This window comes from Hippocampus zosterae, chromosome 15 (genome assembly GCF_025434085.1).
Source record: "Hippocampus zosterae strain Florida chromosome 15, ASM2543408v3, whole genome shotgun sequence".
NCBI lineage: Eukaryota > Metazoa > Chordata > Actinopteri > Syngnathiformes > Syngnathidae > Hippocampus > Hippocampus zosterae.
In genome coordinates this window covers 922,115-938,785 of record NC_067465.1, presented here as the reverse complement: position 1 = coordinate 938,785, position 16,671 = coordinate 922,115, and the positions used below count along the sequence as shown (strand labels likewise).

Below are 16,671 nucleotides of genomic sequence, written 5' to 3'. Positions count from 1 at the left end.
ATTAAGAGCAAATCGTTTTTATTGTTTAACTCTGCCAACTGCAGATTACGGCAGTCAGAAGGCAAGAACAAACAGGGAGTTAGTTTGGCCAGCACATTGCATGTCATTTCCCCAAAAAAGTTTTCAGTGTCTGAATGAAATCACCTCAAAAGAAGCCTAAAATAAAAATAAGCACAGTCACCAAGCGCGAACAAAAATTAGGGAAGGGGGCGGGCTGGTTGGTGGTCAAAACAGTTCTGTAGTACTGGCATGACAGTACCATAATGCAACCATTTGAAAAGCATTGCAAGGGGCATGAAGAATTAATTAGAGAAATATTTTATTTCTCTTACAATGCAAGCACACGAGTTGTTACCTCACCACTTTTTCTTTTTACACATCTGACTGGCCAATATTTACTTTGGAAGGAAGGGGCCCGGCTTCTTCGCTTACTTCTCCTTGCCCTTTGGAGGTGATGATGAACAGGGAGGACGGCGAGTACGGAATGAGCTTCTGCTCTGCGAAGAAATCCCTGTCACCGTAGATGCTCAATTTCTGAAAAAATAAAATACAAATCGGTAATACCTGGACAGTCAAACACAAAAATGCTAAATTAAGACTTGCAAGGAGAAGGTGCGTTATGGGAGGACATCATCTGGCCTCAGCTCAACCGAGAATAGTCATTACCAGTAAGTTAAGTGACAAGCATGGCATGGTGGTGTAACAAATCAAACTCTTAAGTCAAGGCACCACTGCACAGTACATTGTGTGCCATTTCTCTGCAAAGTGTGAAAGATTGCGGAGCGCATACTGGTTAATGGGCTACAATCCCCCAAAGGCCTCGCAGCAACTGACCTCAGCGGGCACATACTGGTCCACGGCGGTGGCCACGGTGGCACAGCAGATCCAGACGAGGACCAATACAGACAGTACCAAGGTGGTGGTGAAAATCCAGCCTGGCAGCCAAGGGTTCCTGAGGAGCAAATGTTTCAACCTGCTTAGTACCGTATGAAAAAACAAAAACTTGTTTTCCTTTTTTCCCCCCCATCGACTGGTATAGGAATTTGCATTTCTCGGTGTCACTGTGGATGCTGCTATCGTGCATGACAAGGCGACATAGCAGCGACATAGCAGTGTTGCGTGATGCCATTTAGGTGTGTAGGAATTATGTTGAAATGTAGTGAGGAGTTCTATTTTGATATAAGTAATGCTTTGCCATTATCTTGTGGCCTCCGTAGGCAATTAAAAACCTTTTGGGTTCGGTCAATTACTTGAAGTGTGCGATTGTATAAAATTATTCAACAATGGTTCACTTGGTGTTAAAGTGTGCTATTAAACCTTGAGAGGCAGCTGAAGAAGTTGTAATCATCAGAGCTGCGGTCAGCGCTCATATCGCGATCCCGCTCTTGGATGAGCGTACGCTCGTAGTCTTTGTAGACGGGGCTGTTCGCATCAGAGACTTCAAAGGATACGCCCCAAAAAACAAACAAAGACCATCACATGAACGTCAGACGCTATTTGGTTTCGAGTGACAAATGTGTGCTTACGCGTCTTTTGCACTTCGGGGGAGTCATCCTCTTTCTCTGTTTCAAACTGAGAGAAAAACAGAATTGATTCAGTCTGACAAGCGGAACACACATGTTCATCACATATTGTTGACAAGCAGTCACATGTTTTGTTTTGGGGTCCCCCCCCCCCCCCCCCGTACCTGTAAAATGACTACTTTGCCGTCGTCGGCCTGGAGATAAAGGGTCCATGTTGACGTGATGATGCTGTGCGCCTGACTCATCACGTCCTCCCACAAGTCCCGCGCAAACATCAGCGGGTGCAGCAGGTGAATCCTTGGCACCATTGCTTCAAGCTAAATGGAACAATATGAGAGCGCACAGCTCTCAAATTCACCCATTCGTGTTTTGGGGCTTTGCCAAGCGAGTGCCGAGAAGCTCTTGTGTTAGCTCACACTTCTCTCTCAGGTTTACATTCCAAGTACTATACGTCATCTCATTCGGACAATCACTTGCACTTTCTCGGGAGCCAGTAGTCTGAGACATGTTAAGAGTGAATTTGTTCCTATAACAGGGACCTCAACGGGTTGGTGACGTGATACGGAATGTAGCTCATCAAGAAATTACACAAGGAACAAGGAAGCAGTCACGAGTCCTTCGCTTCATTTGAGAATATGCCTCGAGCTCGCTCAGTCACCTATAAAGCCTGGTTATATACAAATGTGTATATTCGCATTTTGTGCATTTGTGTATCTGGCCAAAGTGTACATTTGGCATCCTTGTGTCTTTAATTGCTATAATACAGTGAATCCAACTACCAGGGACAAATTCTGTTTGTGTTTTAACGTACTTGACCAATGAAGATGACATTGATTCTGAGTGGAAGGTCCGTATTCGGACAGACATATGGTGCGCACCTGTTCATTGCGTCGCTCAGCAAAAGGGAGCTGGTTGTGGCAGCCAAGGTTGCATGCGTACTGCTCGTTAACTTGGGTGTAGGCTTCTTGACAGGCTGCAATAGATTGTGTAAAAAGGATTCAGGACAGACAACAACGGATATGTCAACAAAAATGTCAGAATAAATGAAAGATTCGGCCCCATTTTTGTGTGCTATTTACCCTTGTTTTTTGTTGTTGTTTTTTTTTTTTTACACAGCAAGCATCACGTGATTGTAGAAACATGTAAATACCCTCCCCTCCTTCAATTTATAAGTACCGGTTCCAGGTGAATGTGAATCCACTGACACCCAAGTAAACGCCGGCCATTTTATGACTTACTTGACTGACAGTCGGCCGTGGTACGATTCAAGTCTTTACTGTCACGAACAAACTGGCAAATAGAGAACAACCGACAGCCTCGCTGACAAGCGTAGAGTTCCTCTTCCTTGGAATGCAAACACACGTACACAAAAACCACCACAAAGGTCCATTAAACACGCACTACAAGACATGACATATTTAAAAACAAGCAGTAAGCTAAATGCACTGCCTAAACTAAAGCTAATAAACTATGTAGGGACTACTCACTTGCGGGTACGTGTGTAGAGTATACGTCATTTCACAAGAGCGATGGCAAGACAGCGTGCTTCCCAAAACGCTGTCGAACACGTCCGACGACGCCCCGGCCAAAACCCCAAAGAACCCCAAAAAGCATACGTACACAATCCCCATTTTTGTGTACGGAAAACAAAACCCAAACAACACAAACACAACACGCTCGCTTCCTCTTCCTCCTTAATCGGATCAAGTCCTCGCGAGAACCTAATCTACTCCGAGTTCTCGTTGTTTATTTGGCAATGAACGTTTTGGTGCGCGTCGCTCTCGCGAGACAACGAGGAACTATTTTGATGCGTTCGCAGCTCCGGAATTTTTAAAACTCTGCGTTTGGTGCCGAGCTAAGATGAATTTTGATTCAAATATGCCTGTAATGTTATAATGCTTAGAGTGATGAAAATATAAAAGAGCTAAAAATATAGCAGCATACAATTCAGAAAATATGTGCCTGCCTTTCGAGTGTGTCGGTCGAATATGCATTTTAATTGCATCATGAAACAATGTGACGTTGAATATGAAATCTTCATGATGCGTTTTAATAATGTATTCAGAATATAAACGTAACTACACCACAAAGATGAACAAAAACCCAGGGCAACTCGTGTACCTACTCTCGAGAATGTTATATTTCCTACTACTACTAAATGCAACATAGGTAGCCTTGCACTGCGAGCTGCGGCTAGCTTTACCAGCAGATGTTTTGCTTCAGTGTTCCTCAAAATAACCTCACGTGAACATTTTGTCAACAATTCTTAAAGATGGACAAGTTTGTGGTGCGTCTATCTAAGGGAGAGACGCCTAAAACGTCGAGGAGCACTGAGAAGATTTACAAGCAAGCCACCATAGAATCCCTACGAGTGAGTTGGGGGGGGGGGGGGGGGGGTGCATGTTTCTTTCAATGCAACCCAAATATGAATGAGCAAGCTAATGAATTTTTTCTCCAGAGGGTGGTCGTCATTGAAGACATATTGCGCTATAAATCCTCGCTGGAGCTGCCGGGGCAGAGCAGGGACAACATGCTGAATGCTTTGACCGACCTAAGCAAGAAGATGCCGTCCAAGGAGGTGCTGAAGTCCACAAAAATAGGTATTATTATGAAAACAATGCTGACTTACCAATGTAGGCACTCACAACGAAAGTCTGGGGATTTTGTGTCAAATAAAATACTTTTTCCTTGTCATCTCCCATAAAAATAAACTCAACAGTTTATGAAGGCATGGAAATGGAATTGTCGTAAGCTTGGCCTTTCACATTTATCAACAGTAACTAAAAAGCCATTGGTTTGAGATCGGTGCATTGAACAATATTGCATTTCCTTGACTTGATGAAGATGACAAGGAAGTTATCGTGTCATCCACTTCAGTTGTTTGCTATAATAATAATAAAAATAAATCACATTCAAAGCTAAGGCTGTACGTTTAAATTGATGGCCTGAAAAGTCTTGACTTATTTTCTTTTTACTTCTCCTTGTCTTCCTCAGGTCACACCGTCAACAAACTACGGAAGCACGCCGAGCCTGAGGTCAGCTCAGCAGCTGCCATGGTGTACACAGCCTGGAGGACGTTTGTGGAGGAGAATTCCAATAAGCCGCCCATTGAAGTGCGCTCGGACAAGCAGTCAGAAGGCCTGAGGAGCAACGCCAGGAGACTTCTGGCCAAAGCTTTGGAGCTCAAGGTGAGGGCTACTGTAACAACCGTAGTCAGACAACATCCACCCGGGATTTTTTCAATCTTCTGAGGTGGATGTTCATGCTGCCTGAAAAACAAATTTCCCCCATTTTTGACCCTGCTGTATTCTAACTGCCTCAGTAACCTGCAGTATTAGTCATTGTTTTGCAGCGGGTAAAGAGAATGCCTTCACGTTTTGTCCTATTGTCTGTTGACCATTTTCAAATATCCGTTGCTTAAAGGGTTATAACGTTGAAACTATAAATGCTATTTGTAAGCCCGTCTATAGCATTTTGTGTTAGCATCGAGTTCTTGGAAGGCAAAGTCAAATGGTTTCACAAGGTGAAGTGCTCTTTTATTTTATGTTTATTTTGACATTAAACTTAGGCCAGGAGTGACATTAAACAGATTGAAGCCTCTTTAATGAAGAATTGTTCACGATCTGCCAATTTGCTGTCTCGCAAGTCAAAACAAAAATATGCTGAATGACTGGTGGTAATCGCTCCAAAAAATTGTAAGTCAGGTCACTTGTTTTTCAAGGCACCACAATTTCACTTTTTTCCCCCCATGGTCTTGTTGCATACAAAATGTCTGTGTTAAAACATTGCAGGCAGACACAGATAAGATCTTCTGTCAGCACTAACAGAACAAGTTTAATGGTATCTCCTCCATCGTGCCCGCCAGGTGTTGCAGCTGCACTATTAATTGTGCATTTGTTTTTTTTGTATTTCCCTTCTCGACTGCTAGGAGGACTGCGGTCTAGTGGACAACACGGAGAGGGAGGTGTTCCACCAGAGCGGCCGGCTGGTCAGCGGCTCTTACCGGAGGACGGTGCGAACGCTGGTGTTCGCCTTTAGACGGCAGCCTGAGCTCAGAGCTCAGCTGAAGCGGGACCACTCCTCAGTTGCCCAGCTGGTGTCCAAGTATAAGAGATAAGCGTCTAACAATGAATCTGCTTTTTATGCACCAATGTATTTTTTTAAATCGTGTTCAATGTAAATAATCAATTTGTTATCATTGTTAATTTCATTATGGTTAATTGCGCTTTGTTTTTATACTGTATTGAAAATTTGAATTTCAACAAAAAAAAAAACATGTTGATTTTTTACCATTACATTCACAGATAAACATGTCAAGTAAAAAAAAAAGAGTTTCTTAATTTGATCGTTTATTTTAAAACGTTGTTTACTTTAAGTGATGTCTAGAAAGACCCTCTTTAAATTAAAAAAAAAAATCAAGTAGCCCATTTCTGGTCAGGTGAAATGGTATTTTTGTTGTTAGTTTACGACGATCGTCGTTTACAATTACGACGATTTTAAGTTAAAGCTCCAGTTTTGGATCCAATTTTTACATTCAATTGAACGGTTATGCGTCCCTAATAATGTGACTGATGAAGAGAGCGCTAAAGCAAAACGAGCCAGACAATGGCGATCACCATGAGGATGACGGCCAGGACACAGATGCTAATGAAGACGATATCGCTGAGGTCGTGGGGCTCGTCGACGCGCCCCTCCTCGCCCCCTGCGGCGACGGCCTCGCCCCGCATGGCCTCCCGCTCGAGCCGGCGCTCCTCGGCCGAGACGATGGACACCGAGGCCGCCTTGCGCATGGCGTCGCACTGCACCTTGTACTCCTGCACGTTGCGCCGCTCGCCGTCGGAGAAGTCGATGTAGAGCTTGTTAACCAGCATGGTGACGTTGCGGCGCTTCTGGCTGGCCGTGCCGCAGTTGACGAACTGGGCGAGGATCTTGTAGGAGGTGGCCGTCAGCTGGGCGGTGCATGCGGGGTTTCCTAAGTAGATGCGTTCGCGGTCCAACTGGGGCAGCGAGTGCTGGGGTATTAGGATGGTGAATTCTGACCTGGTGCAGCTCACGTTCACGGGCACCACTACGGAAGGGCAAAGAACTTTGGCAGCATGACACAAAAATCGATAGGACACGTCTCAACAGAAGAGCCACGACAAACACCCCGCTTTCCGACGGGTGGCGTATGGCTTAAATCGGGGGTGTCAAACACACGGGCCGCGGGCCGGAACCGGCCCCCAATGAGGTTCGATCAGGACCCCAGGATAATTTAAAAGTGAAAAAATACATAAAAGACATGGAATGAATATTTTTAATAGGCTGCAATTCATAGATAATCCGCTAGGGGGGAAACCGTTTTGATCAGAGTAGGAGACAACAGCAGTCTCAGTCTGTCACTGAGACAGACCCAAAGCAGCAGTAAAAGCCAGCTCCTTAATTGCGAGCGAAATAGCATTTGCATCAAAGCCGTATTCCGACGGTGGCTTTGTTAAACGATGCATGAAGAAGGCGGCTGAATTTGTCCCGAGAAGCCACAAGCTTTTACCAATATTAGCCTGACGAGGAATACTATAGTAGGGGATGTTCATTAAATTCCAACATTTTCCGAATGTTCTTGTGCTTCTTTCTACCAAAACAAACGAAAGACGTGATATTTTGGTTATTTCTAGCACAGTATGGTATAATTTTAATGGGCTGGCCCACTTAACATCGACCAAGGCCGTATGTGGCTTACAATGTGAAATGAGTTTGACACCCCTGTGTATTTTTTTTTAGATGTAATGTATCAGTTATCAAGTTTTTTAAAATACTTTGAGATCATTTTAAAAGGGAAAGGAACCATATTGAGCATTACGCCAAAGAGCAACCAATTAACCTTACCCCCGAGATAAGAAGCGGCGAATCCTCCGTGCGCCTCGTCCCTATCAGTGCTCAGCACCACCAGCATCTTATTCCCCCGGGAAAGGAATGCCGGCGGCCTATCTGCGCCGCACCAGCGTCCGAGCAGCGCGTCTGCCGCCTGCCCGTCACCGTCGTACACGGCCACCCAGTCGTAGTCGCACGCACCAGTCAGGCTGTTGCGACCCTCCAGATCCACCACGGGGAAGAAGAGCTTGATGCGGTAGCCGGCCGCCAGTGAGATGCTCCAGTGGCAGTTGATGTTGTTCGGATAGATCTGCGGGAAGTTGGGGCTGCTGAAGTTGCCGCACACGTCTGACAGAACCTGCTGGCATTCGCCTGGTTGGGGGAGATGTCGGACAAAGCAAAAATTCTTCACGCATACTTGCGACGGGATGTTCTGCCTCTCAGGGGCTGTCAGCAGAGAAATAAAATTCATCCATTTTTCATTGTGGTTCGGTTTTATTTTGTTGTTAACGTTTTGTTATTTTTATATTTTATATTTATATATATTTACAAATATAAAATATAAATATTTTATATTTATATTTAAGTGTATTTATTTTTTTGCCTGTTTTAGTTTTTATTTAGTTTTAGTATTAGTTTTAATCGGACAGTATTTTGTTGAGTGCGAGGATGTAATTTTTCTATATATTTTTTTTTATCAAGCACTGTTGTTTTTACTTTATTTCGTTCATGAAAATGGTTTTCAAATTAGATTTTATTTATTATTTTTTAAATAACCTTGGGATTTGGGGAACTCTACAAGATGACAAGCAGTACCTGAGTAGTAATAGGCCTTGAACCCTCGTCCCCCGATGTTGAAGTCGGATTTGAAGACGAGCAGTAGCTGGCTGGCGGTGGTGATGGTGGCGGGGGGCTTGTTGGCCCCGCAGTACGTGCCCAGGTGGCGGTGCGTCACGGTGGGGCCGTCGAACAGGGCCACGTAGTCAAAGTGGCATCCCTCGTTGTTTTCCATCTGGAAGTCCAAGAAGAGAAGAGTGACGGCGCTGCCGTTGGACACGTGGATGAGCCACGTGCAGTCGGCATCGTTGCTGTAGTGCGCGGGGTAACCCGGGCTGGAGATGACGCCCGACAGGCCCGTTAGCACACCGCCGCACATGTCTGCATGAATAAAAAAAAATATGCCAGCACAACTCAGAGTAGATTCGCACGATAGATGACATCCGGTCAGCCGTTATCTATCAAACGACTGTATCTATCCTTCTATTTAGTCCAAAGAAAATTTGGGGGTTGAACTTCCCTTGAAGGAGTTTGTCCCATATTTACATTTCTCCTTTTCTTTTTTTTTTTTCTTTGTGCTATGCAGTGCTGTCTTTTACTTTCTGTCTTACAATAAAATGCCACTGCAAAAGTTAAAAGTGAAATGTGAATCTTGCCCACCCTCTCGCAATCAATTTCCACAATCACAAAGGTCCAACTTTCAATTTCGAAGACTGAGTTTGTTATCAAAACTTCTGCCGCAGTTGACATCAGAACCTCTTTTGAAAGACGCGTGAAAGGTTTCGAGAAAGAAAATGCATTTTGCCGAGGAACCGCTCTATTTTGTGCTCGCCCGTTTTGAGCAACGTCTCTGCCGTTTTGCAAATATACATTCATTCATTGAAGATGGTTGACGTACCTTTCCTGTAGCTCAAGCTGAAGCCCCTGTGCGCCACGTGACGGTCCGAGCGGAAGATGACCGACATGACGTTCCAGGACGAGGCGAAAGCCGGCGGGGCGGCGTCGCCGCAGAAAGTACCCAGCAGGTTGCCCTCGTCGCCGGCCACGCCGTTATAGATCTTGACGTGGTCGTAGGCGCAGCTGGCGTGGTACTCCAGCTCAAAGTGGTGGAACGTGAGCAGCACCGAGGAACCTTCCGGCACCACGATGAGCCAGGAGCACTGGATGTTGTACGGGTAGAGGCCTGGGAAGTTTGGACTGGAAAGGTTGCCGGAGGGGGCCGAGAGGATGCCGCCGCATTTTACAGCTGAAAAGATCACAAGCGCCGTTACTACGGTGGACGGCTTATCATGTTAGCATGTTAGCATGTTAGCGGGTGTATGAAAGGGTTCAACTGGAGGATATTTGCTTTCATTTGGGCCTCTAATTCAGCTTACGTGTTTGTTCGGGGGCGGCCCGGTGGGCCAGTGGTTAGCAAGTCGACCTCACAGTGCAGAGGTACCGGGTTCGATTCCAGCTACGGCCTCCCTGTGTGGAGTTTGCATGTTCTCCCCGGGCTTGAGTGGGTTTCCTTCGGGTACTTCGGTTTCCTCCCACATTCCAAAAACCTGCGTGGCAGGCTGATTCAACACCCCAAATTGTCCCTGTGCGTGAGTGTGAACGCTGGCAACGGTTCAGGGTGTCCCCCGCCTACTGCCCGAAGACGGCTGGGATATGCGCCGGCACCCCCACGACCCTTGTGAAAATTTGCGGATCGGAAAATGGATGTGTGGATGCTTGTTTGGTTGGCCCCTTCCATATCTTTTAATTCAACACAAGAACATTTCATTTCTTGATTTCTGGATTAGATATGCGCGTACTACACAGCACAGTTCAAGTTGCGCTTCTTTGAAAACCCTCGCTGCATGGAACCGTTTTTCTTGCGGGCTCAGAATTCATCTTGCACATGGAAACCTTAAACTGACACAGAAGCAACCTTGTTGAGCGTGCGTGCGTGCGAGCGAGCGACGACAACACGCTCACCTTTTTGATCCACCGCCTTGTCAACAAGCAGCAGGAAATAAACAAGTGGAGCCCTCCAAAGCGTCATCTTCGCCGATGCGGGCTTTTTGGTCCCACATAAAGTCGGCATTGGTACAAGAAACACGGCGGCAAAATGACGACACACACGAGGAGCCCTCGGCTCTTGCTGTGTTGCGTAGCTCCTAAAAAATTCATCCCCCAACCTGAAACTCACCTGAGGCTATTGCCACTAAATTTTCATGAGGGTGGGGCGCCTTGTTGGGACCGTGTACATTTTTAATCATCTCCATTGAAGAGAAAGACGGCAACGCAGAACACGTGTCACCCACATGGAACATACTAGGTAAAGAGGGAAGGGACACGAAACGTCCCTGCCTCGTGCTTTACTCCCTCAAACAACCACAGTGCAACTCAGCCTCGCATGCACTTGTTGGCAGGATGTCAGATGATGGCGCTAAAACAATAACGAACGCCGTTTTAATGGCATATTCATTATTGTTTCTTGTCGACCTAAAATGATCACGTTTTAAGAGGCCTCCCCCGTGCAACTGAGTGATGGTATGGCTGGAAAGATGAGTATTTTCACTCGAGGAGGCAGCACTTCATACACTACGCGAGTGATTCCTGTACCACTGTGCATTCATTCATTCATTCATTCATTCATTCATTCATTCATTCATTCATTCATTCATTCATTCATTCATTCATTCATTCATTCATCTTCCGAGCCGCTTAATCCTCACTTGGGTCGCGGGGGTGCTGGAGCCTATCCCAGCTGTCTTCGGGCAGCAGGCGGGGGACACCCTGAATCGGTTGCCAGCCAATCGCAGGGCACACAGAAACGAACAACCATTCACACTCACACTCACACCTAGGGACAATTTAGAGTGTTCAATCAGCCTGCCACGCATGTTTTTGGAATGTGGGAGGAAACCGGAGCACCCGGAGAAAACCCACGCAGGCCCGGGGAGAACATGCAAACTCCACACAGGGAGGCCGGAGCTGGAATCGAACCCGGTACCTCTGCACTGTGAAGCCCATGTGCTAACCACTGGACTACCGGGCTGCCTACCACTGTGCAGTGAAATTATTATTGATTTGTTGTTTATTTGTTGCAAATAATGTATCTTCCATAGGTGACTCGGTGCACCACTTATCAGATGTTAATCGGAAGCGGGTGCTAATCAGCACATTCAAACAAACTCAATGCAGCTCTGCTTACCTTTCGGGTTTGACACCATGACTGAGGTGTCACACCTCTGGGTGATTGTGCAATATTGTTTTAGCTTGTTAGTGGCTCTGGATCTTCCCCCAACTTAGCTGCTCATGTCATGGGCAGAGAAACTCACAGCTTTATGTAAATTAGCCCCACGTAGAAAGGCTCACTCGCAAGCATGTTTTCATGCAGTTAAATAAAAATGTACTATATTGTTTATTTCACACTTGAGGGGTGGGAAGCCAGTCCAGACACACAACTAGTTGTATGTGCCATTAAAAAGTCCATTTTCCATTATAGGCCCCCTTTCAAAACATTACCTGGAGAATTAATAAAGGTTTTATGACGGTGACAGTTTGGCTCGGGAACTCCATTTACATTATTTCCCACGGGGGAACCACTTTCCCCGCTGCTCAATTCTCACGAAATGAAAACAGACGTTCTTAACACAAACACGAACAACCTCAAAAACAAAAAGCAATCTGTCGTGCTAGGCGGCGCTGTTGCATCATGATAAGAAGGCAGAAGGTTTTTTTTTCTTTCTTCCCTTTCTCTATCCATGCAGCAGCACCTCCTTACAAGTCAGGCCAAGCTCCAAGCATGAAATAAATAAGAATGTAATGATAGTCAGTCAAGGTTTTTTTTTTTGTATCCCCACCATACAGCGTCTGCGCGCGCGCATTCACAAACAAGCACGTACGGACACACGCACACACGCGCTCACGCGGCCACACGCGCGCGCGTAAAGACATTCTTGGAAGTGACTCCCCTGCCTTTGAATTTTAATTCCGTCCTCTATGAGAGGAAGAAAAGCTCGTCATTGTTCAAGGATTCGGATATGTGGCGGGGCAGCAGTCGAAATGTGTTGTGGAAAGATAGCGGCCAACTGTTCAGGCAAGGTGGGGTGGGGGTGTGTGTGTGTGTGGGTGGATGTGTGTGTGTGGGGCGAGGGGGGTGCAATTAAATCAGCCTCGAGTAATACTCCAGAAACAAATGGGCTCCAAATGAACCAAAGGAGGTGGTGGCTTGAAAGATAGTTTCACATCAAATGGAGCCTAATTGAATATTGTTGCAGTGTTATTGGCCACACAAGTCTATAGGGTGCCTGACATCGTTTGGTGGGGGGCGAGGGGTCAGATTTCAGACCCTTTAAGACCACTTCCATTGAATTGAATATGTAGCAGTGGCGGAAATATGACGGCACGATATTTGTAATCAAATGTGGGCCGTTATTATGAAATCCATTTGATCATGAAAAATATTGTTTTACTTTTATACCAGTAGCAGACCCTCGGGGCCAGCAAGGCCTTCTCTGCTGGCCTAAACATTCATACAATAACATACATGTAATTGATGTTATTTTATTTTCATAAATATGTAAACAAAAGTATTCACTGTTTTCTTTACATCATATTATTTCCACTTAGTCGAGTGGCTGTTTCAATGTTATTTTAAATAACATTGAAACATGTTATTTTAAATAACATTGAAAGCCACTCTATAAATAACTTACTTATTATGGTAGAGTTTTTAACCAATGATATGTCAGATGGCTTGTGTTGCCAGGTAAACTAAACGTGCTCATTGAAACAGAGCAAGGTCCTGTGCGCTGTAAATGAACAGGCACAGTTAGCTTGCAATTGCCAATCAGATCACGAATCTGCGCACCGGAGCCAGCTGGAATGCTTTACGTCGACACTGGACGTGCGCGTTCGGTGATTGGATTAGCGCCAGCTAGAGGGAGCTGTTGCTGCATTTTGACCCAAAATGGCCGAAGGAGAAGACGCTGATCTGGTTGCAGGACTACTTTCCACACAATTTTCAAGACGGACCTTCTACGAAAAGCTGGATATTGTGCAAAGAGGTCGCCCAACTCCTGCGCTAGCTAGCCTGTCCCAGCAAGGAAAAGGGCTTGTCTGTCATTTTCATAATTGCGAGACGTTACTACATTGGTGAGTAAACGAATTTTATTTGACATTTCTTCTTGTCATTTTATTTCGTTGGTATTAAATTAATGGTAACGAAATAAAATGACAAAGCTACAAAAATATATCGAATAAATCTGCTCATTTGCAATTTTAATGGCGCATTGTTGTCACCTTCGTGCAATAAAGTTCGTTCAGTCAGCTGCTCAACATTGCTTTTGTTTACCGATTCTCAAAATGCAAACGATCTGTTTACTTTATTTTCAAAGCATAGTTTGTTTTGCTATTGTTTGGTTGGTGTCTTATATGAAACTGCGACATTGCGCAATTTATTGGACAGACTTGTTGAAGATCACACAGCGTAATTTGGGTGGTATTTGATTTAGTATTTTGAAATCATCTTTTTATTTTTGACAATATCTACAGTATCTATTTAGTTTCCTGCTCTTAATTATGAACGCATACTGGATGATTTTAAATGCTCCTGAAATGAAGTGCTGCTTGACGAGCCTATACTGTATTGTGTTCATGTATGTGACGTCACTGAAGGCCGAAGGTTGAAATGCACGGCACGGCCAATTTATATTCATGTAAAATCTGCAGGTACGCCCCACATATGTACAGTGCATGTACAAAACACACTCACAGTTCACAAAATTAGATACACAAGCTAAAAAAAACAACAACAACCAAATAAAAAACTCCATGTCTAAGAGATGATGAGAAATACATGGTTACAGTCATCCCTCCATCCATTTATTCATTCATACAAGTCAGACTGAAAAGGTGATGCTGGCTAACTGCAGATGCGTTGGTATGAGCCGTCAAGACTGATATTTTTATCGACCTACCTGTAGTCGGAAAAGTCATCCGAAGCCTCTGGCAACCATCTGCATTCATGCAAACACGGATTTGGGAAGTGCTTAGTCAAATTTCATCCTGCTAACAGAGGCTATTTATCAGCTCTCTTGTTACGCTAATCAAAAGGATGGCAAATGCCAAAGCTCACACCACACGAGCGTGCATATGCATGATAACAAGCAGTGAAATCCCATTCGCCACTCTCATAAGGCAAGTCTTAAAAAAGTCACATTTTCCAAAAGGAAGACAACAATTGTCCTTTTTTAAAAAAAATCATGTTGCACTTACTTTTGTGTGTGTGTGAAGGTCTTTGAAATGTCACACACACAATCAACAATGAAATTCATCAGTCACAAAAAGGAAAGCCTGCTCAAAAATCTCAATCCTCTTCTTCAAAGGTCTTAAAAATGGCACCAAAACATGACATATTTGTACTTGTGTGGAAAACAAAAGGCTGCATCAGTCACAATGCACACACCAAAATGTCTTCGAAATCCCACAGACACAATAAACAACATTTTTGTACATCATTTGACACATTTCTACGTTTTATATTTTTGTATCATTGTAGCACATCAACCTTCTCGCAAGAGATGGAATGAGCGATATGTTGAACATTTTCGTACTTGCAACGGCATGAACGTTGTGAAACGCACAAGCGGAAACAAAGTGCCGCATCATTCACAGCAGAAGACGCAATAAGCCAAGTTAGAAATGTCACAGGAGCAAACAAAAAAAACAAAAGAAAAACAACATTGTTCTATTTTCAACCACGACTTTGAGCTTCTTTGTTTGGTCTGGTCGTTTGTGCACAGAGCCGTGCTAAGTTACGTGTTGCTCACAGCCATCCTACAATGAGACGCCCCACCTCATCTGATTAGGGGGGCCACAAATACATGATGTACAATGATATTAAAGATCATTCCGAATATAAGTAAGTGGCATGATAATGATGGTCGTAAGAAATATTGACATTTTCATGAAGAACTCTCACTCGTCAAGCTCAGTTGCGGGTGGTTAGCTTGATTTTGTGGAAAAATAACATTTGAATTCCAGATTTAATTGATTGCTGACATGGCAATGCTACAGCCGAGCGTACTACGACAAAACGTGGAACGCGGCGAGAGTACAAGCGTGTCCTCTGGTGCGTTTGTGAGTGGCGCCCGCTTGTGTGACTCACCATGCGGCATCATGAGATGCCACAAGATGAACTCGGCATGAATATTCACGCGCCAGTCGTTCAAGTAATTGGAAGACAAAGTGGATGCGGCGCGGCGTGGCGTGGCGGAGACGGACGCGGGCGTGGAAAAATTGAGGACAACCGCTTGAAAATTATTTCGTGAGGAGTCCAGTGAGATAGATGTCTTGGAGGCTAATGTTTACATGTTAGCTTGGTCTAGCTAACATGTAAACATTAGCCTAGACCATGTTAGCTAGACCAAGCTAACATGTCAAAAATAACATTTTCTTCCACAATGCTTTGACCTTTTTTTTTTTTGTGTGTTCAGTCAAGAAATCTCTTAAACAGAACTTGGCTGAGATGATAAAAATCGCCCAAATGATCTTAGAAAGCTGCAAAAATTGTCACTATCAAACCAAACGCGCTGCACCTAAACGCAAGGCAAGCCGTATTGTTGTGTGACATTTCCTGGCTCATTAGATCAGGCTTTGCCGGTGTAATCCCGCAGATATTTTCCTGTGAAAACAAAACACGTGTTTGTACACCGCGACAGTACAAAGGCACAAGTAATCCACCTGCCTGCCTGCATGCGCTGTGAATAAACAGCTGAGAGATAATCAAACCCTGTGGGAAACATTCCACGGGAGTTACGTTTCATAAACGATGCTATGGAACCATTCCATTAACAGCATGTGAGGAGGAAAAAAAACGAGGAAGTGGACCTGATGTGTTTAGGGAAGGTTTCCTAGCAGTCCGAAACCTTTTTTTTTTAAAGCCTTTTGGGGAAAATATCGAAATTAAAAAACAAATTCAAGTGGAGGAGCGGGGGGGGGGGGGGGGGGGGGATCAAGTCATTGTGGAGACAGGGCGTGCGGTAGGTTGGTTGGTTATTTTTTGGGGGGGTTGGGGGTCGTATTTAAATTTCAACAGGTCAACAGGTGTTGCCCAAGTTGCAAAGATTAAAACGTGCCATTTCAGCTTGATTTTCTGAAAATGTGATGAAAGCTGATATTTTTACGGAATTAATTTGCCACGGGTGATCGATTGGTTAGCCCGTCGGCCTCACAGTCCAGAGGCGGAGGGTTCGATTCCAGCTCCGGCCTTTCTCCTTGGAGTTTGCATGTTCTCCCCGTGCCTGGGTGGGTTTTCTCCGGCTACTCCGATTTCCTCCCACATTCTAAAAACATGCATGGCAGGTTGGCTGCTAAAAAAAATGTGTGTACAAGTTATTCAGACCGCCATACGCAGTCGAAATAAACGTCCCTACTCCGGAGCTTCATCTTTCCCATTCATTCATTCATCTTCCGTACCGCTTGATCCTCACTAGTGTCGCGGGGGGTGCTGGAGCCTATCCCAGCTGTCTCCGGGCAGTAGGCG

At 44.8% G+C, this 16,671-nt stretch overlaps 3 protein-coding genes across 4 annotated transcripts; 1 reads left to right on the top strand and 2 right to left on the bottom strand.

Annotated features, from left to right (window-relative positions):
* Position 1: 1 nt before the first annotated feature.
* On the bottom strand, positions 2 to 3,266 carry tmem59 (transmembrane protein 59). Its single transcript, XM_052087786.1, has 8 exons — positions 3,011 to 3,266; positions 2,762 to 2,867; positions 2,402 to 2,496; positions 1,688 to 1,840; positions 1,527 to 1,572; positions 1,318 to 1,438; positions 835 to 952; positions 2 to 534 (listed from the first exon to the last, which is right to left on the bottom strand). Exons 1-8 carry the CDS (start codon positions 3,152 to 3,154, stop codon positions 373 to 375), a joined length of 945 nt encoding a protein of 314 aa, XP_051943746.1. The 5' UTR covers positions 3,155 to 3,266; the 3' UTR covers positions 2 to 372.
* Positions 3,267 to 3,383: 117 nt separating this feature from the next.
* On the top strand, positions 3,384 to 5,815 carry tceanc2 (transcription elongation factor A (SII) N-terminal and central domain containing 2). The gene is made up of 4 exons (XM_052087789.1): positions 3,384 to 3,894; positions 3,982 to 4,123; positions 4,518 to 4,711; positions 5,452 to 5,815. The coding sequence occupies exons 1-4, from the start codon at positions 3,796 to 3,798 to the stop codon at positions 5,638 to 5,640; spliced, it is 624 nt and encodes a 207-aa protein (XP_051943749.1). The 5' UTR covers positions 3,384 to 3,795; the 3' UTR covers positions 5,641 to 5,815.
* Positions 5,816 to 6,022: 207 nt separating this feature from the next.
* cdcp2 (CUB domain containing protein 2) lies at positions 6,023 to 11,379 on the bottom strand. Of its 2 annotated transcripts, none has more exons than XM_052087774.1 (5): positions 11,335 to 11,379; positions 9,049 to 9,396; positions 8,190 to 8,531; positions 7,389 to 7,745; positions 6,023 to 6,591 (listed from the first exon to the last, which is right to left on the bottom strand). In XM_052087774.1, the coding sequence occupies exons 1-5, from the start codon at positions 11,351 to 11,353 to the stop codon at positions 6,107 to 6,109; spliced, it is 1,551 nt and encodes a 516-aa protein (XP_051943734.1). In that variant the 5' UTR covers positions 11,354 to 11,379; the 3' UTR covers positions 6,023 to 6,106. The 2 variants fall into 2 exon arrangements, with proteins under 2 accessions (XP_051943734.1, XP_051943733.1); XM_052087773.1 differs by lacking the exon at positions 11,335 to 11,379 and adding an exon at positions 10,113 to 10,507.
* Between the last annotated feature and the right edge of the window lie 5,292 nt (positions 11,380 to 16,671).